The sequence below is a fragment of the Cnephaeus nilssonii genome (assembly GCF_951640355.1).
Source record: "Cnephaeus nilssonii genome assembly, chromosome: 21".
Lineage (NCBI taxonomy): Eukaryota > Metazoa > Chordata > Mammalia > Chiroptera > Vespertilionidae > Cnephaeus > Cnephaeus nilssonii.
The window spans coordinates 8620012-8646962 of NC_137092.1; the positions used below are offsets into that span (position 1 = coordinate 8620012).

At 36.9% G+C, this 26951-nt stretch overlaps 1 protein-coding gene across 2 annotated transcripts in view; it reads right to left on the minus strand.

Annotated features, from left to right (window-relative positions):
• Window positions 1–1457: 1457 nt before the first annotated feature.
• The window catches only part of TRIM33 (tripartite motif containing 33), a 60974-nt gene continuing 35480 nt past the window's right edge, over window positions 1458–26951 (minus strand). The window contains exons 9-20 of one of the 2 annotated variants that reach the window (XM_079760788.1): window positions 26504–26778; window positions 25494–25658; window positions 22127–22327; window positions 17830–17962; window positions 16177–16240; window positions 14025–14184; window positions 12561–12910; window positions 10171–10294; window positions 7968–8042; window positions 6219–6371; window positions 4664–4714; window positions 1458–4585 (exon numbers count right to left, since the gene is read on the minus strand). In XM_079760788.1, the coding sequence (XP_079616914.1) occupies window positions 4373–4585; window positions 4664–4714; window positions 6219–6371; window positions 7968–8042; window positions 10171–10294; window positions 12561–12910; window positions 14025–14184; window positions 16177–16240; window positions 17830–17962; window positions 22127–22327; window positions 25494–25658; window positions 26504–26778 (1964 nt within the window). In that variant the 3' untranslated portion in view covers window positions 1458–4372. The remainder of the gene's footprint in view (window positions 4586–4663; window positions 4715–6218; window positions 6372–7967; window positions 8043–10170; window positions 10295–12560; window positions 12911–14024; window positions 14185–16176; window positions 16241–17829; window positions 17963–22126; window positions 22328–25493; window positions 25659–26503; window positions 26779–26951) is intronic. The other variant, XM_079760789.1, reaches the window with a different exon arrangement.

The following is a 26951-nucleotide window of genomic DNA, read 5'->3' on the forward strand; positions in this document are numbered from 1 at the left end:
ATCTTTCACTGTGATTTAAAACATAGTAAATGCCTACATTTTTCAGACCAGGAACAGACATGCATTTCGTTAAAGATTGAAATTTAGGCCACACTTGAAAGGGAATATTGCAGTGGCACTTAGAAAATTGTTTCTGTGCCTTCCCCCATACAAATTTGGTGAATTTAAAAGAACAGCACTTTTCATTTTAAAGATCACTTGCTAGAAAAGGACTAAACTTAATTTGTACATTTTGTAGTTTATGACAAATATATCCAAATGGATTTATTTTTGAGGATAATTTTGTTTCTCCGATACAATAAAAAATATATATAAAAGACCACAAAGGCAAACACAAGGAACTCAGACTGAAGAAATGCTACACATGCATTTTGACCAAGTAAAAGAAACCGTTATATCCCAGAGTAACATGTTGAAATCTGAAATGTCTATGTAAACTGAGGCATATAAATTTTTTTCTTAAAAAAGTACCTTCAATTTTTTTACTCAAACACCTACTTTTAAAAAAATATGCAACTTTCCCCAATTTTTAAAATAAAATGCCACAATATATTGTCATTAGCTCCAGCATACATTTACTTTTCTTAATTTTTAAAAGATAGACTGGGTGATATGCATACAAACTTTCCTATAAAGTCACCATCCAGGAGAGGGTTATGGCGTGCTGAGGCAACAGACGTAAAGCAGTGTTATTGCTTTATCAGGGAGCAGATGACTGAGGAGGAGAACATCTAGGTCCAGAACATGATCAAACTGGGATGCACCTTGAAAACCGTGGATCGCCGTCAGCAGATTACTACTACAGATGGCAGGAGTGAAGAACCTGATTGTTTCACTTAGGAGAGATGGGGTAGGTAATTTTATAAAGCTACTCACTGATCTATGCTGATTATGCAAATAAGCAGTGCTAACAAGAAGTGAGATTTTCATACTTCATTTGTTATATGTGAGTGGAAGTAGGTAAGGGACTTAAAAAGTAAAGGGTGCCTGGCCAGTGTGGCTCAGTGGATTGAGCATCGTCTCGTGCACCAAGAGGTCACCGCTTCCTGCCCAGGTTGCAGGCTCGATCCCCAGTAGAGGGCGTGCAAGAGGCAGCCAATAGATTATTCTCTCTCATTATTGGTATTTCTCTCTCCTTCCCTCTCCCTTCTTTCCTTTCTTTCTACAAAATCAATAAAAACATTTTTTTAAAGGTAAAGGGAGAGGGAGCCACAGCATCTACTCCCATTTTGGATACGAAGAGACCGTTTAATAACATAGGGTAGGCCATAATCCAAGGGCATAGTGAGAAGACCTAAATCTTTTAACTTAACACTAATCACTAATAATTACATGGCAGGATACCTGCTGAGGTAATTGATAATCTACAAATTGCACACTATAAACCTTTTGCTTCTATTTAAAAACATTGTTTCTTTGGATTAATGAAAAATTTTAAAAACTGTTACAACAAAAAGTGAGAATTAACTGACTTTAAATTTTATTTAAAATTCCCTTATATAAGAAACAGAGTCAGAAAGTACCTTGTTGATTCCAAAATGGACAATTTCAACAATGGCTCCAATCTAGTCACTTCTCTGCGGCCGTGGTTTGATATTTCTATATAGAGCATGACCTACAATCTAAGGATTTGGAACACACACATGCTTCACCTTATAAAGCAATTCCTTCAGTGAATCAGCTCAGCTCAGTGTTAAAATATACAAATGTAGACCAGCGGAATAGACTAAGGAACACTTTATTCTTGGTGTTCTCATAGCAGATAGGAACTGAAATGTGGCGAAAACTTTGCAAGTTTTTGAGGAAACATTAACATCTCCAAATCTAAAATACTGCCTTTCAAGGAAGAATACAAATGCAGGAGTATAAAAACAAACAGGAACTGATATACAATGTTTGTCTTTTTAAAACATAATAGGAAATCATGTAAGAATATCAAGTTAATACTTTTGAAGTTATATTAGTGCACAGATCAGCTTAGAAACAGTGATCAGTGTGCAAAAAAAAGCTTTAAATGAAATCTAAAGTGAACAACTTCATTTAATGGTGGTTTATTGACAGCTATTAGTTAATGGTACTTCCTCAGCAGTATGAATTACCTCGTTAACAGAAATGGAGCCTATTAAATGTTGACAATAGTGGCTTTTTAAGAACCAATCTTAAAACAAAGGGGATAAACCCCATCTAACACGGTAATATCTTTAAGAGAACACATTATCTTTTAAGGCCCCAAGTATTGAGAAATAAATATTTACTTAAAATTTTGTTTCTTCTGCCATGGATAGAAAGTATTTATGACTTACTATCTAGTAATAGTGAAAGAGAGCAAACAAAAAACATTGGACAAAATGAAGCTATACGGCTAACTCTTCACTTGTCAAAAATGTGCCCTTAGGTATGTCTCCTGATAATGAAATCACAAATATTATAGGAAAGAGGGAAATAAGCACAGATAAAAGCATTTTTAAACAATAGTCTCCCTCTTATCAGAAAACTCTTCTTTAAAATTTGAGCAAGATGAGTTTGGAATATGTTTTTTAAGTTTACAACAAAACTGAAAGAGAAGCCGAAAGGCAGCTAGAGAATGAAATTAGTCAATAGCAATGACAAAATCAACACCATCAGAAGGCTTGAATCATATTCATGTTTACCCCCACCACTTGTTAAGAAAAGAACAACAACCCAAAGGAGTTTGCGTAATAATTTCTTTAAAACACTTTATTTTATTCAATATGCACTAAAAAATATTTACCTCTTAGACAATTATGTCAAATAATTTTTTCTGAGTAACCTGTCTGAACTGCTTAAGCTGGATTTTTTAAAAGGCAAACGATTTGCCACAAATCTGCTGATGTCTGAAAATATCTAATGGAGAGTCTTCTATTTTGGTCACTTTGTAGTCTAATAGTGTCCATACAAAAGGAGGACTAAAATTTTTAATCCAACAAAAGAGAAGCCTGTGTACAGTCTAGACACACATCTTGGATATGAGCATCACAAATGAAGAGAAGAAAAATGAAACAGAGCCAGGTGGTTTATCTGCCTCGGGTGCTGAAATCAGGATGTAAAGGTGGGTTACTCCAGGAACCATTCAAGTGGGGGTTGGCTCATTTTCAGGATTTACTTACAAGTCTCTTCTCTGTCCTTTAGGCCCAGTCCATGCAATGTCCCACTTGGTGGACAGATGAGTAATCTAACCCCACCGGGTTTATTTCAATATTTTGATATTTTAATAATAAGCTGCTTCTGAAGATTTTCTGAGAAGTCTGTTCTCTATTAAAATAAGATAGAACCTCAAAATATGAATGTGAACATTAGAAATAGACAGCATATATTACAAATCCATTCTTGATAGGAACATTAGTAAAGAATACACATTAGCTTAAAAAACAGGCTCGACAAATGTTGCCGATCTGCCAGAAGTTTTAGTTCACTATTTACAAATAAGACAAAGTGAAATACAGAAAATTTTACACATTTGGTAGTTGACAGATTACCGTTTGCCAATAGTGGTCTATCAGAAAACTGACATGAAGGAAGACTGGATAAGAGCCAGTTACCCCTTCTCAATCCAATCTAATACACAAAAACTAGGTCAATATTCAACATTCTGCCTTTCATGGGAATAACTAGGATCCGATGATTTGGTTGAGAGGTGCAATTTGTGGACGTGTTTTCTGGGAATGATTACTATAATTATATGATCTCCTACTGAAAAGTTACCATATTTATTTCAGTAGACCATTAAAGTTGATTAAATAATGATCAATGGTCATGTTTCCTAGACTCCAAGTATGAACAAAAAAATAAAATTACTGTTGAGTTCTTTAAACCAATATAAAAACCAAGGCCCAACAGCATCAAAATGAGAAAAAATGTAAGTGTATGATTCAATGCACAGCTGTATTGACATAAAAAATGTCAACTTTAACTAGAAAACAAGCCAGTGTGTGTGTGTGTGTGTGTGTGGAGGGGGAGGCATCAGAGTTGTTTAACAGCTGTACGCTGTGGTCCACAGAGACAATTTATCAAGTGACATGACCCTCCAGTATTTATTTACTTATACATCCAGCATCCTGCACCAATCAATACCACATAATCAACATCTGCCAATTCTAACAGTCAGAACTCTTCTCTTGAGTAACAGAAATCTTCAGAGTATTTCACTTTTGCTTTTTATTTTTACTTTTAATGGTGCAGAGTTCTCTCCCCTTCTTGACAAGAATGTGGTTTCTGTCCGTTGTTTCAATCTAATACTGTGTGAAAGCTATCAGTTTCTTCAAGGAGGTGCCCCACTGTAGGCAGAATTTTCCGGCTACACTTGAAAGTGTATTTTGCTCTTTTTAAACAACTGGTTTAAGTTCATGTCTTTTTATTTTATATGTATTGGTCTGTCATCTGACTTTAGGCGTTTTCTGCGGGGTTGTATAAAGTCTTCATCAGAGTCCTCCGTTACCTCACCATCATCCTCTTCTTGCTCAAACTCTGGCAAAGGAGCGAAGGTCCTGTCTGAGTAGATCTCTGTGAGTTTATCTTCAAAGTACAGCGCAACTGCTTTCCCTGCCTGAGCTACTTCTGAGTCAGCCTGCAAGCAAAAGACAGCATATTCACCCATTGGTAATGCATACTCCTTCACCAAGTGTGCATGGTCTGAAAAGCTTACCTGCAAATTAATCTCTTGTGTTTCTGCATAAACTTGAACAACTCTCATCATCTAAAAAGGATACCAGAGTCAAAAAAAAAAAAGGGAAATTATAAATCCTTTCTAAAATTATAAAACTGCATAGGATTGGCGACAAGAGTCAGCCATACTAGGGGTGTCAGGTTATAAGTGCGATGACCAGATTATAAGTGCTTTCTAAAGTTTTACAGAACATGGAACCACTTTCTTTACAAAGTTCTATGACTAAAGCTACTGTGAAACCTCAATAATTAATTGTCTCAAATTCTGAATTTCTTCAAGGAGGTGCCAATCTAAATAGAAATTGGTCAGAATATATCAATCTATTTAAGAGAAATATATCTGTGAAATGAATAATGTGAGAAATGTTCCTTTTAAAAATCTGCCAAACGTTCAACAAACCACTTAATCAGAATGTCATCTATCTGGCAATTTGTTAAACATAAATTATTTAACTATTACTAAAGCAGAAAAAAATGGGCCTTCCTGGTAAATATAGCTCATGAAAGCATATTTATTTAAAATAACCTAAGTGCATTAGAAAACAAGACAAAAACTTGGGACTGTACTAACTTCACTCTGAGTGACGTTTTACTGTTCTCCGTGGCACACTGCTACTGAGGTGCCCAGACTTCTCACCTAGTAAGGACTTTTAAAATCTTACACGGTCACCTAGATGCTTCCAGAAGCAGCTATGAGTACATTTTAAATGATTCAACGTCATTTATTTTAATGACAGTCACATGGCACCCAATTTTTACCAGTAACAAAGATGAGACTTTAGTAATAAAGTAATCCTTTTTTAAAGATTTTATGAATTCTCATCCAATTCCATTTTCTCCTCCTGTAATAATGAAAAATTTCCTTAACAATAGGAGACTTGACATTTCCCAAAGATAACCAAAATTATCTTAAGGAAATAATTTTGGTTATCTTTGGGAAAAGTCACACACACACACACACACACACACACACACACACATCACATTTCTTTTCAAGATATGGATAACAAATCCTTATCCTCATAAAAATACAAAGCCAAAGTTAATGAAAGACACATTGCTGAGATCCAAAAACTCAACATATATACTCTGGGCTACTATTCAAAATGAGCCACCAGAGAGTTGTTGGTGATTTTAAGGTTCTACATTTATATGGTCAATAATAAAATCAAAGGACACTGTTACAAATGTCTTTCCTCAATGTACCCAAAATTTAGGCTTTTAAAATAGTTTACCACAAAACATACTTAATTAGAGACTACTTTCTATACTTATCTTAATCCTCAACTTGTTCAGGAAGGGATATTTAATAACATTCCTGATTTATTTAAGTATATACTTTAAATCATACACAGTAAACTTTCTTCTTTGGAGCTATAGATGACAATTTTACTCTTGACAAGAATTGAAGCAGAAAAAGAAATTTTAAATCCAATTAGAAAAATCACTTGGCAGGAAAAGCAAAATCCAAACAATAAAACAAATAAACAAATAAAAACTAATAATCCAAGACTACAGTTTGGAAGCTAACATACTTCATTAAACCTTTCACAGTTCTTGAAGATCAAACGGACGTCAGCCACAAAGTCATCTGGCACTTGGTAGTGTTGGGAATGTTTTTTCTGAAGCTTCTTTTTCACGGTAGATAAATCCATTGGTTTCTTTATAATTTTATAGTAATTTGGTATCTAAAAGAGCAAATAAATACAGCTAGATAAGGATTCTCCCAAATGCCAAACTGTTTTTAATTTGAAAATCCATAGCACAATTAATTTTAGGGGGAAAATGTATTGACTAATGAGCCAGCTACTTGAAAATTTTGGGTATAGTGAATGTACTTTTTATCTTTGGCCCCAATTTTATTATGAAAATCAAATCATGTTCAGAATATGTGGCAGTAACCATGTATGAAGGCCCCAAAGTTCTATCTTTAAGAAGTAAATTTGGAAAGAAAGCAAATAGCAATGATAGCCAGTCACTAATGTTAAGGATTCCTGAAGAGGTTATTTTTAAATAGGAAAGGGGAAAAAATGGTTACAAAAGGTATTGTTATTATTAGAATATGGTATCTTTTAGAGGACATAACTTTCTATCACAAAGTACTCTGGACATAGCAACAGAGGAAGAAAGACTGGAATAACACCCAGCCCCCGGCCAAAAAAAATTTTGTTAACCACTTAGTGATCATGCTGGGAAGTTCTAGCCCCGACTCTTGGCCAAAAATTTGTAACCTTGTGAAATAACTGAACATAGAGAAGCTTTTTCAATAGTTCATGAAAAATAATTTGAAAGTCACTTTCCACTATAAAGTCCCTGAACTTAAAGACAGACTTCCTAATATCAGATGATTACTATTTGCACAAAACATATTCCTTGTGTCTAGACCTTCTGTGCTGTAAAATTCATTTCTGAACCTATTCAGTACACAAGTCAATACTGTATAGCACATCTGGTATTCAGTAACATCTTAATTCAGCAAATGTTGGCTAACAAATGAAAGGTGTTTGGCACAGTCTCAGACCATTTATGACGCACTAAGCACCTCTTGTGTTCCTTCTGCTATGGGACTTCGGAGGCTTCATTCCTTACTAAAGTCCCCTTTAAGTTAAAGAATACTGACTCGCAAAATTTTCCCAATCTTTTCTTAATCTTGACTTTTCATAAAAGAGGGCTTATAAAGGCAGAGCCAGTATAAAAGATTCAACTTTACACGTTTATTCAAATACTTACATAGTTTTCTCCCCAACATACAGAACCTAGAATCATAGAACTAGAATCTTAGAAATAATTTAGTCCAATATTCCCACTGCACAGTTTAAAAAGTAAAGGCAAGAATATATGTAATTTTCCCAGTTATAAGGATGGCTAATGGCAGAACTAAGAGAAGTTGCCTTCTGACTCCTAGGTTCAAGATTATTTCCATTATACCTATTGCCCCTTACCTTAAAGGTAACAGAGGACATGGAAATTAAATTTACTACATCTCCATCAGAGCCACAAAATCTTTAAAAACAAACTCCAATTTTAACAAGTGGACCTCATATCCACTTGGCCCTATTAAAATTTCTGATTAATAAGAAATATTTAAAATGCTATTAGGTCTGATGCTAAAACATTTTACACAGGTTACCATAGACTGTATATCCCTTAAAAGAACCCAATGAGGGAAGAAATAATATTAGGAAAGAAAATGTGAGCCTTGGAGAGGTTGAGGAGATTCTTCAAGAAGCTGGAGTTTTAACAGAGGAGTCTTCACCAGAGTGGTATTAAGGAAAACAACTCACCGAAGCAGGAACTGGCTCCTGGAATTCAATACTTAACTCATGACAATAGAGGTAAAGTAGAAGACGTTCACATTTCTGGCCAAAAGAAAAAGAAAAGAAAATCCTTAATAAGTTTTTTTGGGGGCTAATAAGATCTTCTTGAGAATAAGGACTTTATCATTATAAAGTACTAGAGGCCTGGTGCACAAGATTAGTGCACTCGAGGAGGTCCCTCAGCCCGGCCTGCACCCGCTTGCAGTCCGGGAGCCCTCATGGGGAGCGGGCCCTAAGCCGTCCGTCAGTCGGACATCCTTAGTGTGCAGCGGAGGCGGGAGAGGCTCCCACCACCACTGAGCTCGCCAGCGGTGAGCCGGGCTTCTGAGCTTCTGGCTGAGCAGCACTCCCCCTGTGGAAGCTCACTCACCACCAGGGGGCAGCTCCTGTGTTAAGCAGTATGCCCAGTGGTGGTCAGTGTGAGTCATGGCGACTGGTCATTCAGCTGTTTGATCAATTTGCATATTACCCTTCTATTATATAGGATTATTACTACTAGCTCTCCAACTAAACATACACCCAAAGAAAACCGCTTCGTTTCCCATTTAGTTTTGAAACTATCTTCTGTTCTACTTTAAATGCACTTATCAAGACAGAGTGCTTTTGTTCTTACCTGATAACAAAGGTAATTTATCTACTATTAATGCAACTATTTATACACACGGAAGGAGTCAGAAAAGCAACATATAGCATTTTGTACAATTTATAGATTACTTAGTAATCTATAAATTATTGCTGTTGCTACTCATGTTGTAATCCCCTGTGGCAGACCAGACATGTTTTTATTTCCTTTCTTGAAATTATTCCACTCAGGTTCAAAATTAAATAAAAACTATCTGTTTCTTCTTAACCCAACTCTAGAATATTTTTACAAAATCAGAAATAAACTGAAATGCATTTAGTTTTCATTTGCTTAAATTTCTCTTAAGTTTGTACATTCTAAGCACATACCTTCTCTTCACAGATAGTGGAGGAGGGATTTTGTGAGGTATATACATTAGATTAGAGCCAAACATAATTAACCACAGAACTATGTGAAAGATATTTTTCTTTTAAATATATTTTATTAATTTTTTACAGAGAGGAAGGGAGAGGGATAGAGAAGTTCTAACTCTATCCCTCTCCCTTCCTCTCCGTAAAAAATTAACATCAATGAGAAACATCGATCAGCTGCCTAGGGGGATGTGCCCCCAACCAAGGTACATGCCCTTGACCGGAATCGAACCTGGGACCCTTCAGTCTACAGACCGACGCTCTAACCACTGAGCCAAACCGGTTAGGGCAAAAAATATTTTTCTATGAAGATCAGACTATGGACTACATGAGCAGAAATCCCACTGAAGCGAGGAAGAGGATTTTAATTCCATTTTTAATATAATGAGAAGCTATTAAAGGATGTTAAGCAAGGGAATGATAGCCTTGTTTACATTTTTAAAAGAACGCTATGAACATACAGAAAATGGACTGTAAGGGGGCAGGAGTAGAATCAGGGAGTCCAGTGAAGAGATTATTATAGTAGTGCAGATGACAGACCATGATGGCTATCTCATAAAATGATTAGGGGAAGTAAGAACGTAATATTATAAAAGTCACTCCTGATTCTTTTATTTCTCACAGATTTCTGGCTTGAGCAGCCATAGATAATGGTAATAGCAAACTGGGGGAGAAGTACAGTTTTTTATGTTGTTATTTGCTTATTTCTTGCTTTTGCTTTTTGAAGAAGAATTAAAAATGAAGATTTTGGTTGAGGCATGTTAAGTATGAGAAAACTGGGTATAAGGGTCTAAAGCTGAGGGCTAGAGATAAAGATTTCACAAGTCATCAATATATCATCAGATGGAAAGATTAAAAAATGAAAATGGTCCTAGCTGGTTTGGTTCAGTGGATAGAGCGTTGGCCTGCGGACTGAGGGGTCCCAGGTTCGATTCCGGTCAAGAACACATGCCTGGGTTGCGGGCTTGATCCCCAGTAGGGGGGCATGCAGGAGGCAGCCGATCAATGATTCTCTCTCATCATTGATATTTCTATCTCTCCCTCTCCCTTCCTCTCTGAAATCAATAAAAATATATTTTAAAAAAATGTATCAGGTTACATGTGTATCACACTTAAAAAATATATAGCCAGACAACTACAGAATCCCTAATAATACATCAACGTATTTCACACTTACCCTTTGGTCCACGGGGCTTAACCCCTGTGCCGTTTTCCCCTTCTTACTATGCTGCAAATTGTCGCGATCATATTCAACTTCTGGTTTCCCAATATCTCTGCAAAATGTGCAGATCCAGTCCCCACTGAAGAGGAAAACAGGCAATTAGTCCATATAATGACAACAAAACCCACTCTCGGGAAGCTAATTCCCTAGAGGTTAAGACTCTAATTTGTTTTTCTCTCTTTTTTTTTTTTTTCATAAAGTGGAACTGTATGATAAAACCTTCCCATAATTTTCCCAGTCACTCTTCAATTGATTACCTTCTGGAAAGCAATATAAAACCAGTATCTTGGCATTCAATAGGTCTTCTCACAGTACAAAGTTGATGAGCAGTACTTTGCAGCATAAGACCAATTCTCAGACACCAGTAATCACAATGATCCCATATTAACAAACAAGAAAAGAGTACAGGATATGGAATTCCTCAGGTGTCCTGTACTGTTTTGGCATATATTAAACATGCCAAAAATAAAACAACTATTTGTTCATAGCCAAGTCAAAAACCTAGACACACATGCATACACACACACACACATACACACACACACCCTTACCAATACAAGCACATGCACATATACACCTTAGCTTTCAAATCTGCTCATTCTATCAAACCATAAACTCCAATGAGTCATGCATATTCACTCTCCTCATCCCTTACATACATACGTAAATTCTACATCTAGAGACTATACTACTCTGTGCCAACAGCTTCGATTCCTTCCAAAGCCTCTGCCTTTGGAGAAGACATTCAGTGGCAAAATTCTAATGTTCCAGCAGATGTTACTATTCAAAGACAAGAAAAATATGAAAAGCCTCAATTTCAAGACCAAAACGCCAATACTTTCCTCTTCTAAGAGTAAAGAAAAAGAAGGCCCTTATTGCATCTCTGGCAAATGACTATGCCTCCTAAGATTTAGGTAAGAATACAATTCTTCAGAAAAATATTCTGGCACTATTTTTTATATCCACCAGTTTTCTAAGCCAAAAGGTTGAATTTTTCATATTCAACTAAAATCACTGTTTCTAAGAAATCTAAGAGGAAATGTAAACTTTTTATCTATAGAAAGAAAAGGTGAATTTTCCCAAGAATACCGGTTTACTTTCATTTAAAAAGAAACCCAGGGGAAAGGACTGGGGAAGGGGAAAGGCAGAAAGAAGTATGACTCAACTATTTTATGATCTCTGAAATCAACTGAAGTTGAAATTGTGTGAATATAAAATGTTAAAGAAGAAAAAGAGCTCTTCTAAAACAAACTCTACCACTTGTAGATGTAGACAATCCCTAAAAATCTGTGAGCAGCCCAAAGTAATCAAGTTAATTAGTTCACTACGTTATAGCTAGACCACTTTGTAACCCAGCCCAGCACATCTATTCCATTGCATTAACTGGTATCTCAGCTTGCCTTGGATGCTCAATGACAGATGTTTTATTGCTTGAAACTAGATTTAGCTGACATGGGTCCAAGGACAATGCTCTTTATTTTATCCCCAAATTATTTACTTTTAAATAAGCAATTCAGTAATTGTCTATTCAAAGTTAATGACTAAAAGACATTTCAACTAGATCCAAAGAAAAGCCTGAGAAACCTGCACACAGTGCTTCAGGCAGGCAGAACCAATTAACTACTACTAGTGGTCAAGAGAAAGCTATTTCTAAAAAAATTCAAAACAATGAAGGTGTTTTTACAAGGAGTTTTTTCTTTACAATGTCTTCTGAGAGCTTTCTGACATTAAAAAAGTTTGGGTAAAACTTAATATAGTCATAAAACTAAACAGTATTCATAAATAAAATAATAATTGTAGACCCTATTCAAATTTATGGCAATAGCCCGGCTGGTTTGGCTCAGTGAATTGAGCATCGTCCCATGCACCAAGAGGTCATTGGTTCGATCCCCAGTCAGGGCACATGCCTGGGATGCAGGCTCGATACCCAGTAGGGGTTGTGCAGGAGGCAGCTGATTGATGTTTCTCTTTCTCTCCCTCTAAAAGAAAAACTTATTTTTTTTTAAATGATGGCAATACATTTAAAAAATTAACTTCAAGAGGAAATATGCCCTTGCCCCTCATAAGTAAGAGTTTTATCTAATTTGTTTACATTAAATATAAACTGAAGGTCAGGAAATAATCTACACTTTTAATGCTGTAGCACTTACATCTTGGACATTTTATTGTTCAGCTAGTAGTTTCTCTAGAAGGTAATACCAAAGGAACAACAGGCCCGTTTTACTATGTATGCACTGGTTAATAAGGCCACCTGCCCTAACTTTCTGGTGGATTTTTTTTTTTTGGGGGGGGGGGGGGGGTTCTTATAAAAGTAAACAACAAAAAATCAATTCTTTCACTGGTACCTTGGAAAGCTAAGAAGTGTTGGAACATGACAAGTTAGATGAAAGACCTTTGGACATTTTTCACAGCACAAGAGATCCCCTCCATTTTGGCAGACAGCACACCAATCTTCATTTGGGTCATCATCTTTGCTGTTGCCATCTCCTCCCATCCTTGCCGACCTGTGCATGAGGCTTCGAATTGAAGACTTTCCATTAACAAGGCTGCTGAGCCCTGACTGTTTGCAGCTTTCATTCGTATCTGTAGGCTCAGTTTTCACATGGTTTTCCACTCCTGGTAATGCATCCAACTCACTCTCTAGATGCAGGTTGGTTGAGAGAGGTGGTGTCAAACTACTCTCAGGACTGCTCAACTAAAACAAAACAAGGACAACCTCTTGAAGAATCATTTAATCCATTATTGTTAGCTGTGTGTGTGTGTGTGTGTGTGTGTGTGTGTGTGTAAACCTTATGTCAACATGTATACAGATATACTGACCTAACTTAAAATTACTTTGGAAATCATATTAGTGACATAAAGGAATGAAATTAACCCCAAATTTATTTAGGCATGTTAATTTGTGATTTTAGGGAGCAGTCTCTGAAATATTGGTTCACTCAGATAGTAAGGAAATTAATTTAACAGCTAAGCACACTGACTGGGAAGTGAGCATAGGGTTATACTTTTCCTAAAGAGAGACGACATTGGTGTGTTATTTTTCACTCAAGAATCTGCTGCATAGCTTTTGAGGAGCATTCTTCTGCCCACTTACCATTCTACAAATGTAGGAAAATTATGACAATATAAAAAAGAATCTTTTAAGCTGTTTTGGAGGTACTTTCCAGATTAAGTTCTGGATGAAGAGGTGACACTGCTCCAAACCCAAGGCTAACTGTGCTGCTCTCTAAACCTTCATACACTGCATTCAATATATAGTAGCTCGAGCTAAAATTTCTATGTGCCAATCAGAAGCCCGGGCAGGAAGAAAAAAACCAAGATAGAAATTTCTCAACAGAGAGAATTGTGCCTTCTTTCACCCTATATTATAAATTCTATAGTGTTCCATCTGGGAACTCTAAAATGACTAATAATTCATAAGCTAAAGGCAATCTTCCCCCATCACAAAATATTTGACTGTTAAACTTCTTTCATGTCAGCAGCCTTAATTCTGAATGTACAAGTCCAGGCAAATAGCCAAGGGTCATCTGTGGCCTGAGATGATTAAAAAATTCAGAATAAGATAGAACCTGACTTAGAACCTGGCAAAAAATATTACCAATTAAAAACAAAAAGATAATTTTAAATGAATCCTTAGTATGATTCTTTTGATTAATTACAGCTAACATTTGGAGACAGTGAGTTAGAAAAAGAGATAACTGGCTAGTACCGGGCACAGAAATGCAGGCATAAGTACATGTTCACGGAAGCACTATCCAGTCCACCACCCTCGGAGGGAAGAATCCCTGGCAGACCCCAGTGGGCTTTACCATGCAGGCACTCCTCCTGCCATCCTCTGTCTTCTCTTGCTTCACGGCTCCTGAAAAGCTACATATTTCATCTTCAGTCCCAGGTTCTTGCTTGACCTTCACTTGATCAGACTTGAAACTAAGACTTGTCTTCTCAGCAGTTCTTCCTGATGACCCACAGCTAATAAAAAACAAGAAAGGCCACATATGTTTGAGTGGTGTGTATAAAAGTAATGTTCATTAATGTGAAAACAACAATTTATTAATTTTAGGATGATAAGACACTTCATAATGTTGTTAAGAGGAGTGTGGTATAAACTTAGCTTCTAATGCTTAAAAATGTAAATCAAACTTTCAGAAGACCTTAAAAACACGTTATGTTCTGAGGCACTTACACTAAACCAGGTAAGAAGTCTAGTAAACAATCATTTTCCCTTCTCTCTATAAAAGTAGTTTCAATTCTTCTCTTCCCCCAAACATCTGAAGAAAATAACATCAACAGTGGTTCATGAAGCCTTCTCAAAGGAAGTGCTAGTTTAGTTTTTACAAGCGGGGGATTGGGAAAAGAGGATAACAAATAGTAAACAACCTAGCATGTCCTTATTTGAAATCAACGTAATGATACAAGACTAATCAGTTCTATCTAGAACACAAAGAAAAACCACTGGCAAGAGAAGTGAATAACTGGTAAGACTGTATTACTTCTAAGAACGAACACCTTTTTCTTTTTCACATACTTTTATACTTTTCTTCTAAAAGTACTGATTATTAAAGTATAATTAAAGTCAAGCAAGTGTTTGAAAGGACCAATCTTCAAAATGCACGTGCACACATGCATACAAAAGAATCCGATAACGTAAATCTTCCTTGCATTATACTAAATTATTTAAACTAAAGTGTAAATATCAGTCAACATTATTGTATTTTATCTTAAACACACTCTCCCACCAACCCCATTTTCTTAGTTCTGTCCACCAAAAAGGCACAAAAAACAATGAATAATTCAGTAGTAATGAGTACCCCTAGTACCTAGAAAACTGTCTCCAAGCACCATTTCTCACTAACATGACCAGATTTCTTAGAGAAATGGCTGATTCCAGTTCTAAAGCAGGAAATGTACAAGATGAACCTGGACAATCATTTCATAACAACAAACAAGGAAGCTTTCAGAGGATGCTGGGGTTATACCCCCCCAAAAAAAGGGGGGGGGACTTTAAAAAGCTCTGACAAGCCAAAGATAGAAAACTTTAAGCATCAAAAAAATGACATCTACAATGGTTTCAATCATATAAAATATATTTATATGCGTTCATAAAGTTAAAAATAAAAAAAACCACTGGTCAATGTTGAAGGGTGCTGGGAAATCAACTCAATAGATAGAGAGAAAGAATCTATTCACTCAGCTTTTCCCATCACTAAATAGTTGATGACAGAAAGTGTCTCTTTACAGAATTATTTAAAATAATAAACCAAGAAGGAATAATACAATAATTTAAATACATCATTTTTCAACCAGTAAAAATAAAAAGAGTTAGGCAATGATCATTAATGGTCACTAACACAAAACAAACAAACCCGATCAGACATTATGTGCCTTCATGGGACTACACAGCACCACTACCCTTTCCCCCAAATCAAACCTGAATCCAATCAAACCTCCTGATCTAAATACAATATAGAGAAAAAACAGCAGGCAGTGTATTTAAATGACAAAATGGATGGAATGCTATAGGAGAAACAATACACCTCACATACATTGATTCTGACTTCAACATATATATGGATGGCAATGTAAAGTATTTATGGGAAATTTTAAAAGGTATTTATGGGGAAAATTGGGAAATCTGAACATTAACTATCTCTAGTAAAAGAGTTATCCATTAAATTTTTTCTAGGTGTGATAATAGTTCTGTCGTTATAAAATTTTTAAATCCTTTTATTTTAAGTGATATATTCTGAAAAAGTCACAAGTAAATAAGATATCTGAGATTTGTTTCAAAATAATCCAGACTAAGAGGGAATGAACAGAAGAATTAAGATTGGCCATAACTTGGTGATTACTGAAGCTAGGTGGTAAGTATATAAGAGTTCACTGTAATATTCTACTTTTTAAAGTACATATTTGAAATAATTCTTAATAAAAAATTGAATCTATTAATAATGTAATACTCACCTGCCTCTGCTGCCAGTACTAGACGTACTAGGGGGTCTCACAGGGGTGTGAGAATTGGATAAACCTGCAAATAAGTCAACATGAATATTAATGCAGGTAAGAATAGTCAGAATTCTACCTACTAGTTACAGATTTCAAGGTGATCATAATTCAATTTAGCTGCCCTGGCCAGATAGCTCAGTTGGTTAGAGCGTTGACTGATAAACCAAGGTTGTGGGTTCAATAAGTAGGACAACAAATCAATCTCTCCCTCTGTTCCTTCCTCCCTTCCTCTATATAAAATCAATACATAATTTTTTTTTTAATTTCTTGAAAATCAGACCCAAGCTTAGCCCTGAAGTCAGGTACGGCATTTGTAATCATTGGCAGACCTCAACCAGTTTCTCTCCGCTGAGCACCATTCCCAGAGCCTCACAGCAACACTACCCGATCAATGAAAACTCACCAAGAGAAAGCTATTTGCCATCTTTCCCTATGTTGTCTGGTATATATACAACTGAGATTCCTATTATTTATTCTTCCTTTTTTTTCAGAGTTCTAGAATAATTATATTAAACCTCAAAAATTATATGACTCAAAAATGTATTAATGATGCATCTCATGCAAAACCCACATTTAAATTTGAACTATTCTTTCTCTAGAAATAATGAGGTAGTCTGTTTTAGTAAGAAAAAAATAACATCTAATTTATACCAGAAAACTATATCCCATAACCACTCTGCACCATGAATCTGTGGGGAGCTGCTTCAATCATTCACTCATGGTAAGGTCAATAAAACACCTGGGTTTTGGAAGAGAGCTACAATACAACTCATGGACTTGATTGGTCACATTTTAACAGTTTCCAATAAATTTAAGTTTTTGTTTTAAAATTGCCATTTGAAAATTCACTTGCCTTTCCTCAACTCTTTTTTTAAAACAATTTTCCACTTTATTTTACAAAGTGTTTTGAACTTGGGTTGAAACCAAAGAATTCTTCAACTGATGATCTATATCATGAAATATAAGACATGGAAAGTAAATGTAACTACAAATCCAGCAATGAACATGAATAAAGCTGGGGAGAGGGGTACACTGGAGTTCTGAACAGTGTGCACTACAATATAAACTAATATTACTTCAGTTAGCTGAAGAATGCCTAAAGTATTTGAAGAAATTAGAGCAATCAGAAAAAATATACGTTATGAGATTGTTACTTTTGTGCATCAACTTGGCTAGAATATAGTACCAGTTGTTTGTCCCACACCAGTCTAAATGTTATTATGAAGGTATTTTAAGATGTGATTAACACCTAAATCAGCTGACTTAGAATAAAAAAGATCAACTTCCATAATGTGTTCGGGCCTCATCCAATGAGCTGGAAACCTTGAGAGAAGACTGAGATCACCAGAGGAAGAGAGAATTTGCCTCTGCACTGAAGGCTGCAACACCAACTCTTCTCTGGGCTCCAGCCTGGCAATCCGCCTGCAGACTTCGGACTTGCCAGCCCTAACAATCACATGAGCTATTCCTTAACATCTCTCTCTCCTCCCCTTCCCCGCCGCGCACACATCTCCTATTGATTCTATTTTTCTGAAGAACCCTGATGCATACACTGAGAGAGAATTTTTGTAAGGTGTTGAAGAAATGAGGCAATACCTCAGTTGGTTTTACCTGATGATCCTGGAGATAGGGCAGAGGGACCTGGAGAGGGATTCATGGTACTTGTAGGCTGTGGGGGTAGGTGACTGCCTGAGATGTATCTACTTAGTAGATTATCTAAACTACTTGAACCAGCATCTTCCAACTAAAGAGAAAAACAAAAAGATAAATTTGCTTTGATTAAACAGAGAGGTTATTCATCTCATTAATATAACCACTTATGCTCAGTTTCCTTATAAACAGATTAGCCTACATCTAAGTAGGCTTAACTATTGCTTCCTTTGGCCTGATTTCCAATTGAACATCAAATTTCCTATCTTTAAAATATTTATCTACACTGAGAACTGTGATGATGAAATGAGAAAATATATATGTAAGAAATAGTAAGCATATACTATTTAATTATGAAAATTACCATAAGTAAAAGTTTATACTATTCCATATAAGAGATGATCAAATTATTCTTAAATAACTGCTACCCTTCTTGCTTACTGGTCTGTTTGTATCCACGCTAGTCCCTTTTAATCTTCTCTCCTGCTAGGGGCAAGATCACTTTTTGAAAACTGAACACATTTATTACGTGCTCTTCTTTCCTCTCAAAAACCACACTGATTTTCATGACTATAAAACAGGAAAACATGGCATCGAAGCAGAAAATGTGAAAGAATCTATACATACAAAAACCAAGGTAGAATTGGATTGACAGAAAACTGATAAGAATAAAGCAGCTCAAAACATATCAGAGGCAAGGGAGGACTCTTCTAAAAAGTAAATAGATTCAACATCCAATTCTAAAAAAACCTATCAACAAAGTGGGTATAGAGGGAACATACCTCAACATAGTAAAGGCATTAATTATAAGTCCAGAGCTACATCATACTTAACAGTGAAAAGCTGAAAGCTTTTCCTTTAAGATCAGGAAAAAGACAAGGATGACCACTCTTGCCACTTTTACTCAACATAGTATTGGAAGTCCTAGCATGAGCAATCCTGTCTAATAAAGAGGAAATACGCTAATTGACCCTCATGCGGTCACAAAGATGGCGGCACCAACAGCCAATAAGGAGGGAATATGCTAATTGACTGTCCCGCCCTCAAAGATAGTGGCACCCACAGCCAATAAGGAGGGAATATATGCTAATTGACTACCCCACCCTCAAAGATGGCGGCACCCACAGCCACAAGATGGTGGCACCCAGTCCCCTCAGCCCCGCCGGGGCGGCATGCGCACATGCTCCACACGCCTGCCTCGGGAGTCCCCCAATCCCCTCAGCCCCCCAGCCGCCCAGGGCCGGCCCAAGGCGCAGGCAAGCCTCAGATGGCGGCTGCCCAGCCGCCCAGGGCTGCCCCAGGCTCAGGTAACCAGGGCCGGCTGAGGCTTGCGCTGATCACTAGGTCGCCTCCCGCCCCTGAGGGCTCCTGAACTGTGAGAGGGGGCAGGCCGGGCTGAGGGACCCACCTTTCCAGTGCATGAATTTTCATGCACCGGGCCTCTAGTTAAGAAAGAAAAAGAAATAAAAGGCATCTAATTTGGAGAGGAAGAAGTAAAATTGTCACTATTTGCAGATGATACTATATAGAAAACCTAAAGATTCTACCCAAATATCCAAAATTGCCCTTGCATTTATTTTCTGCTGTTACATAGTTAATGCTACCTCATCTGCTTCCTGTATAGCTTCCCAGGTTTCCTTTTACTATACCATGGAAACTCCAGGATAGAAGAAAAAGTGGTTCTTCTAGAGATAATACATTGTTTCCCTTTCTATTATTTGGTTCATACAGTTAACTATTTCTTACTGTGGCTGGGCTTTTGTGTAACACCTCTAATTCCTTTTAAACACAAGTGACAATAACAAGTATTGGCGAGAACGTGGAGAAACTGAAATCCTTATACACTGCTGCTGAGAACGTAAAATGGTGCAGCTCCGTGAAAAACAATCTGGCAGTTCCTCTAAAACATACACATTACTCACAAAAGGACCCTGAATTTCCACGGCTAGAAATATAGCACAGAGAACCGACAGCCTGTGTTCACATAAAAACTTGTACAAAAATGTTCACAGCAGCATTATTCCTAACAGCCAAAAAGTGGAAACCCAAATGTCCATCAACTGATAAATGGATGAACAAATGTGGTATATCCATACAATTTGCCATAAAAAGGAATTAAGTGCTGATATATGCTGGATGGACTTATGCTAAGTGGAAGACACCAATCACAAAAGGCCACATATTGTATAAAGCCAGTCATACAAAAAGTCCAGAATAGGCAAATCCCTAGACACACAAAGTGAATTAGTAGTTTCCAGGAGTTGAGAGGGAAATGGAGAGTGGCTGCCAATGGGTACAGTTTCTTTGGGGTAATGAAATGTTCTGAAATTAAGTGGTGATGGTAGCACACTCTTGTAAATACACTAACAACCAATGAACTGTACATTTTAAAAGTTGTGTTTTATGGTATGTGAATTATATCTCAATTTTAAAAAGTAAATGATACTTTCGCCCTAGCTGGTTTGGCTCAGTGGATAGAGCGTCGGCCTGCAGACTGAAAGGTCCCAGGTTCGATTCCAGTCAAGGGCATGTACACTGGTTGTGGGCACATCCCCAACAGGAGGTGTGCAGGAGGCAGCTGATTGATGTTTCTCTCGCATTGATGTTTCTAACTCTCTATCCCTCTCCCTTCCTCTCTGTAAAAAATCAATAAAATATATTTTTTTAAAAAGTAAATGATACTTTAATAAGAGAAGGTATATCAGAGAAAACATGGATTCTATTCTCTGCCCACTTTAAAAAATTAAACACTGGAGGGCACACATTCCAGAGCTTCTTGTCTTGATCTCATAGCTCTTCTGGGCAAGATGACAAGTAAAGTATATGCACCTTCTTCCCTTATGATGCCCAACTTTTCAAAGATGTGGAACATCTACACTTCCACCACTTGGTCTGTGTGAGAAAGAACTAGACCAAGGTCAGAGTAACCCTAGCAAATTATTGTAAGTGGGACATTAGCAACCTTCCTTCTCCCTTTGAAAGTTTCTTTAAGAATTGGAATCAAGTCCTGTTTATCTTTTTACTAGAGGCCCGGTGCACAAAATTTGTGCATGGGTAGTGTCCCTAAGCCTGGCCAGCGATTAGGGCTGATCAGGTTCCCCGCATCCCCACCTCCTCCTTCCCTCGCTCCCTCAGCACCCCGCCACTGGTTCCCCACCATGCTCTGCACCGCCCCCTGGCGGTCAGCGCACATCATAGCAAGCAATCAAACTCCCGGTCTCCTGGTTGAACCCCTGAGGAGACACTTTGCATATTAGCCTTTTATATATATAGAAGATCATTAATGCCCAGGACTTCAGCATATGTAGTACTTAGTAAAATGTCAATGACTCCTTGAACATGTACATACCCCTCTCTGATTGCCCAAAGCCTCTGAAAACTAATAGCTTTCCAGGCCTCCAATCCCAAACTATCTCCCTGCAATTTCTACAAATATTAGGGAGAGAACTGGATTTGTAATCAGGAGTCTAGGTTTTGAATTACAACTTTTTCAATACATTTACTGGGTGACTTTGAGAAAGTCACTAACCTCTTACTCTCATCCATAAAGTGTGTGTGTGTGTGTGTGTGTGTGTATATATATATATATATATATAAATATAAAACCCTAACCGAACGGTAGACCAGTCGACCATTTGACCAGTCGCTATGACACGCAATGGCCACAAGGGTACAGACGCTCAATGCAGGCGCTGCCCCCTGGTGGTCAGTACACTTCCACAGCAGGAGCGCCACTCAGCTGACCAACGGAAGCCAGACATCCCCCGAGGGGTCCCAAATTGCGAGAGGATGCAGGCCAGGCTGAGGGGCCCCACCGGTGCACGAATCCGTGCACACGGGCCTCTAGTATCATATAAAATGATTTCAAGCATTAAACTGATACAATGTCTGTTAAAGAGCTTTGTAAATTATAATAAGCTTATAACTTAGCAATTTTATTTTTTACAGACATATTCCAAAAATTTCCATATAGTCCAGTACTCTTAGTACCAACACAACTACAATTTGCTTAGCCAAAAAAGATCTCTCCTAACATCAGGAAAGCAATCAGGTTAAAATAATTTACAATGAATTCATGATTTTGAAACAATATTAGAGTTATATTGAGGATTGCTAGTTTTAATGCATGTAACTTTTAAAAATTAAAATATATTCTAAATTTAAAATGCCTCAATTTAAAAACAACAACCAGAAAAATATACTCAAAATGCCTAATTAAGACAAGGTTTTAAATCTTTCATTCAACTTAAATACAAACCTGTATGGGTGGAATATCTGGTAGCGATGGAAGGTTTTCTGGATTGGTAACTGAGGGGATTAATTCTATTGCTGTAACAGATGGGCTGGTGGGACCTCGATTTGCACTTGCCATAGTAGCTGTAGTAGGGCTGGTTGGATTGATTGTGGTGTTGTGCACTGACACAACAGGAAAGGGTCCAGCATGCCCTGGGTTTGAGTGCTGTTAGGAAAGAAGATGCTATCATTATTTAGTCAGCGAAGATATCCTAATATGAATGTATCTTGACGACAATTTTTAATTTAAGGAAGGTTGTACAAGTGTTTGATAACTATAGTGGAGAAACAAAAAAGTAAGCCCTCTCAAACATATACAGGAAATAATAATCCAACTTAGCCTTTTCATTTTTCTATTCATTTTTGTGTAATATTTAGGAAAAGCCAAACTTGACAATAATTTTCAACCCGTCAGTCCGGTGACATCTTATTCAGAACAAAGATGCATGTAAATAGATCATCTGGAAGCCCCCGAGTTTTCAAACAGCATTTCCTGAAAGCCACTGTTTTGTCTACATTCCTCTTTGACTCTTTTTTTTTAAAATAAAAGTAATTAATTGTGTATTGTATAATTTATATGTAAATAATGACTCTACAAACAGAAATATTACATCAATTCCCGACTCTAACATATGTGACAATCTCAGTAATTTAGAAATGTGGATAATGATGAACAAAAATGAACATATCTGTCTCATTGTGAGGGCTGTTATAAGGATCGTTTAAGATCATATAGTTGAAAAGCTATGGAAAATAAATTTCTATACACATATACACTGAGTGGCCAGATTATTATGATCTCTGAACGCATAATAATCTGGCCACTCAGTATATATATTAGAGGCCTGGTGCATGAATTCGTGCATGGGTGGGGTCCGGCCAGCCTGACCAGGGGGAGGGGACATGGGCGGTTGGCCAGCCTGCCTGCTGGTCGAACTCCTGGTCGAGGGGACAATTTGCATATTAGCCTTTTATTATATAGGATATACAATAAGTGGCCAGATTATTATGCATTCAGAGATCATAATAATCTGGCCACTCAGTGTAAATCATTTAAAATATTAAAAAATTTAAAATTCTAAAATTCAGGGATTCTGTAGGGACCCTAAAGTATAAGGGCACTGTTCTTAGATGGCTGGTTCGTGTGATTCTGTAGCTTCTGCACTCTTCCAAAGGATGTACCTGGCCCCCCCCAGTAACACTTGAAGGCTTTCCATGTACTAAGGGGCATAGATTATGTGAACACTTCTAAGGCAATTAATGACCAGATCCTCAATCATATGTACTTTTTTCTAAAGAAAACCCAATTTACCCAAGAATGTGCTGTGGTCTGCAGGTTCTTTTTTCACTACTTTGGCAACTACCCTTCTCCACACAAAAAACAGCAAACCTCTGACCCATTCCTAATCTTATCTAGCACATTGCCCCAAGGTAAAAAACAAACAAGAGACAAGTAAAGGTACAATAAAGTTGTCACATTGTTGAGCCAAAACCTGTGTAACAAATTTTTAAGTGGGTTCTGATATTTGATGAGCAACAAAAATTAAGGAAGACCTGAAAAGCCATCAATTGATGGTATTTTAAAGTTTTGACAGCTCATTGTGAGATTCAGCTTTGATAACCTAGAAAATGTTCAAAGAATTTAGGGAAATTCTTATAATTACCAGACACAAATTTTTGTCAACATGTTTCCTGAGCATCACATGAAAAAAAAACAAGCTAGTAATAAAAACTGGTGTTGAATTCTGACTTATTCTACCAATAACAAACACATATAACTGAAAAGACTCTTTTAGATCTACATCTCAAAAATAAATGTAGATCTAAAAGAATTTTACTCTTTATGTTTCCTAATATTCTTAAAGCATGTAAATAAATATGCTGCTTAAACAACTTTATAGGAATAATTGTAATACAAATTTGGTCCAAAGAAAAAGTTTTAATTTAATAATAGCCTTACTGTGGCTGGAAATTTAACAATTTTTATTTTGCAATAAACATTTTTTGCTGCAGAAAAATTGCAAAGACTGATTGATTTATAACTTTATCTAACATAAATATATTTTTATAATAAAATGCTAGAGAAAGTAGAAGAGATTTTCAAGTCCCAGCGTAAAATTTTGACTTTCAAAAAAGAGCTTGCTGTGCTATTTGGGACACCAGTGGATTTGTTTACTAGAATAAAATGTTAGGGTTTTACTCTAAAATGTCAATATTTACAAAAATATGCCAGAAATTATGTCTTTTGCAACTATTTAAACTTAAACTTACAATGGAACTTTTAAATGTCAATCTTTAAAAGTGAGGGAGCACTTAACCTTCAAAAACCTTTCCAGAAATAGTTGAAGGACAGTATTTGTCAACTTTAGTTTGCAGATTGATGTGAGAGAGTCAGTAAGAGTTCACACATTTATGAATAACCCCCTCCTAGAAATTCTGATTCAGTGTGTATGGCTCAGAATCTATTTCTGATGAGGCCTCCCAGTCATTCTGATGGTCTTTTAAAAACCTTTAAAAGAACACTATCTCGTTTAGCTCAGTGGATAGAGCGTCGGCCTTTGGACTGAAGGGTCCCGTGTTCGATTCTGGTCAAGGGTACATGCCTGGGTTGCAGGCTCGAACCCCAGTAGGGGGTGTTGATCAATGATTCTCTCTCGTCATTGATGTTTCTCTCTGAAGTCAATAAAAATATGTTTTTTTAAAATGTTTTTTAAAAAAACCTTTATAAGAAACATCACTCCAACTGTTATAAAATGAACTGCATTCTTTCATAACTAGAAATCCTATGTCAAAGTAGCTTCATTTTAAAATCATGCCTCCTATACAAAGATAACCTACTATTCAGACAGAGCAGAAAACATGTCCCTAAATACATTTATTTTTAAGGGTGGGTATATCTACATCCCAAAAATAACAATACTAAGTAGAGAGAAGCAAAAAAGTAAAAATAAAATTTAAAAAATACGTTGTTTTGTTCTCAAAGTCCTTTTTTATGTATTGGGTTCAAAATGTCACATTAAAAGAGCAGAGGAACAATTTCTGGAAACTATGGTTCTAATCTTGGTTTTACCGTTATCTCTTGTGACTGGGGATAAATAACAAGCTCCTTTGTTATTTAGATCTATAAAATGAATTGGCTGGACTAGATCAGGGGCCTCATCCCATAGTATATAGAGGCCTTAATGGCATCAAAGTTGTTAAAATTTAATACAAAATTTTATGTCTTCATTCTCAAAAGTATTAGTGACTCTCCCCCCACCAACTGATCAAGAAAAATGATGTCTTTTAGTTTTAAAATTGTATGATTCTTACAAATGTAACTCTAGGCATACTTGTCTTTGGAGGTGTGGCTGCATCATGGAATATTGAGGGCCGCTGTGCCTGGGTATCCCTGGTATTCGGGCAGCATTCTGAGCCAATCTCATCTGATGGGCTTGGAAAGCTCCACAGTTCATGTTGTTTCTTTGCATTGTTTGCACACTGATCAATCTTGGAGGCTACAAAGGGTAGAAATTGCATTTATATAATTATATTTTTTACAGATTTATTTTCAATCATTAAATGTTATATAAAAAGACTTCAGTCAGGATACAGAAGGACATAAAGTAAAAAGTGTAAATCATTCTCCTCATCTCTAGCTCCAAGCCCCTTCTCTCAGTATATGTGTGTGTTTAAAGCATTAACTTAACCAATCCTGGATTAACAGCTCTGATTTGGATAGGGGAGGGGAGAGCAAGAGAGGTACAGGGATGGGAATGATTTGAACAAATGCCTAAAGAATATATCAGGCCCAGTCAGCGTGGCTCAGTGGTTGAGCATGGAACTATGAAACAGGAGGTCACACTTCGATTACCGGGCAGGACACACGTCCAGGTCAGGGCACATGCCCAGGTTGTGGGCTCGATCGCCAGTGTGGGGCGTGCAGGAGGCAGCCAATCAATGATTCTCTCTCATCATTGATGTTTCTAACTCTCTCTCCCTCTCCCTTCTTCTCTGAAATCAATAAAAATATATTTTTTAAAAAAAGAATATATCAGTATTGGGCAAAAATAATCTGGCTCTTTGGCCCAAAATCTCGTGTGTAAAACAAAAAGATCTGGTTTGGAGGAATAAAAACTTGTGTACTAGTGAGTCAATTTTGCTTCCCATGGTAAGTATTTACTTACTGCCCTTCCTCACACTTCCCAACATCCCTGCAATCCCCAGAACAAATATTTAAGCTCTGACCTTCCAGTTTTCTCCGTGCTAGTCATGTTGAAATGTGTAACTCATTTATAGAGGACAGAGTGTTGCCCTGAGGTCTTCACAATTTGTACCAATAACGTAGTGATATCATGCTCACCTGTTGTTGTAACATCTGAGGGGCTGCTTGTCGTGGGTGCTGTTGTGTTGTTGTTGTTGTTGTTGATACAGGAGCAGGTGGTTGCTGTATCCTCATTTGTTGCAGCTGCTGATGCTTCTGTGCATACACTTGTTGTTGCATGTGTTGGAGTCGAAGTTGTGCTAAGTTAATCTGTCCAGGAGTTTTACTAATGTGGTTTGTCCCTGGAGGAACTTGCCCAACTACAACATTAGGAGTATACCCAGGAGCTGGTTTACTCTCTATTACTAGATTACCTGAAGAATTTAAAAAATGAGAATAATTTGCATATAATCAAATAAATTATCTACTTTGTGGATTAATCAGTATCTTTTCCTTTCCTCTGACAACCCTCAGCACTCAAAGCTTCCAATGTATAGCAGGGATGGGAGCTAGGTTTAAAGATGATAAAGATCAGAAACCTAATATA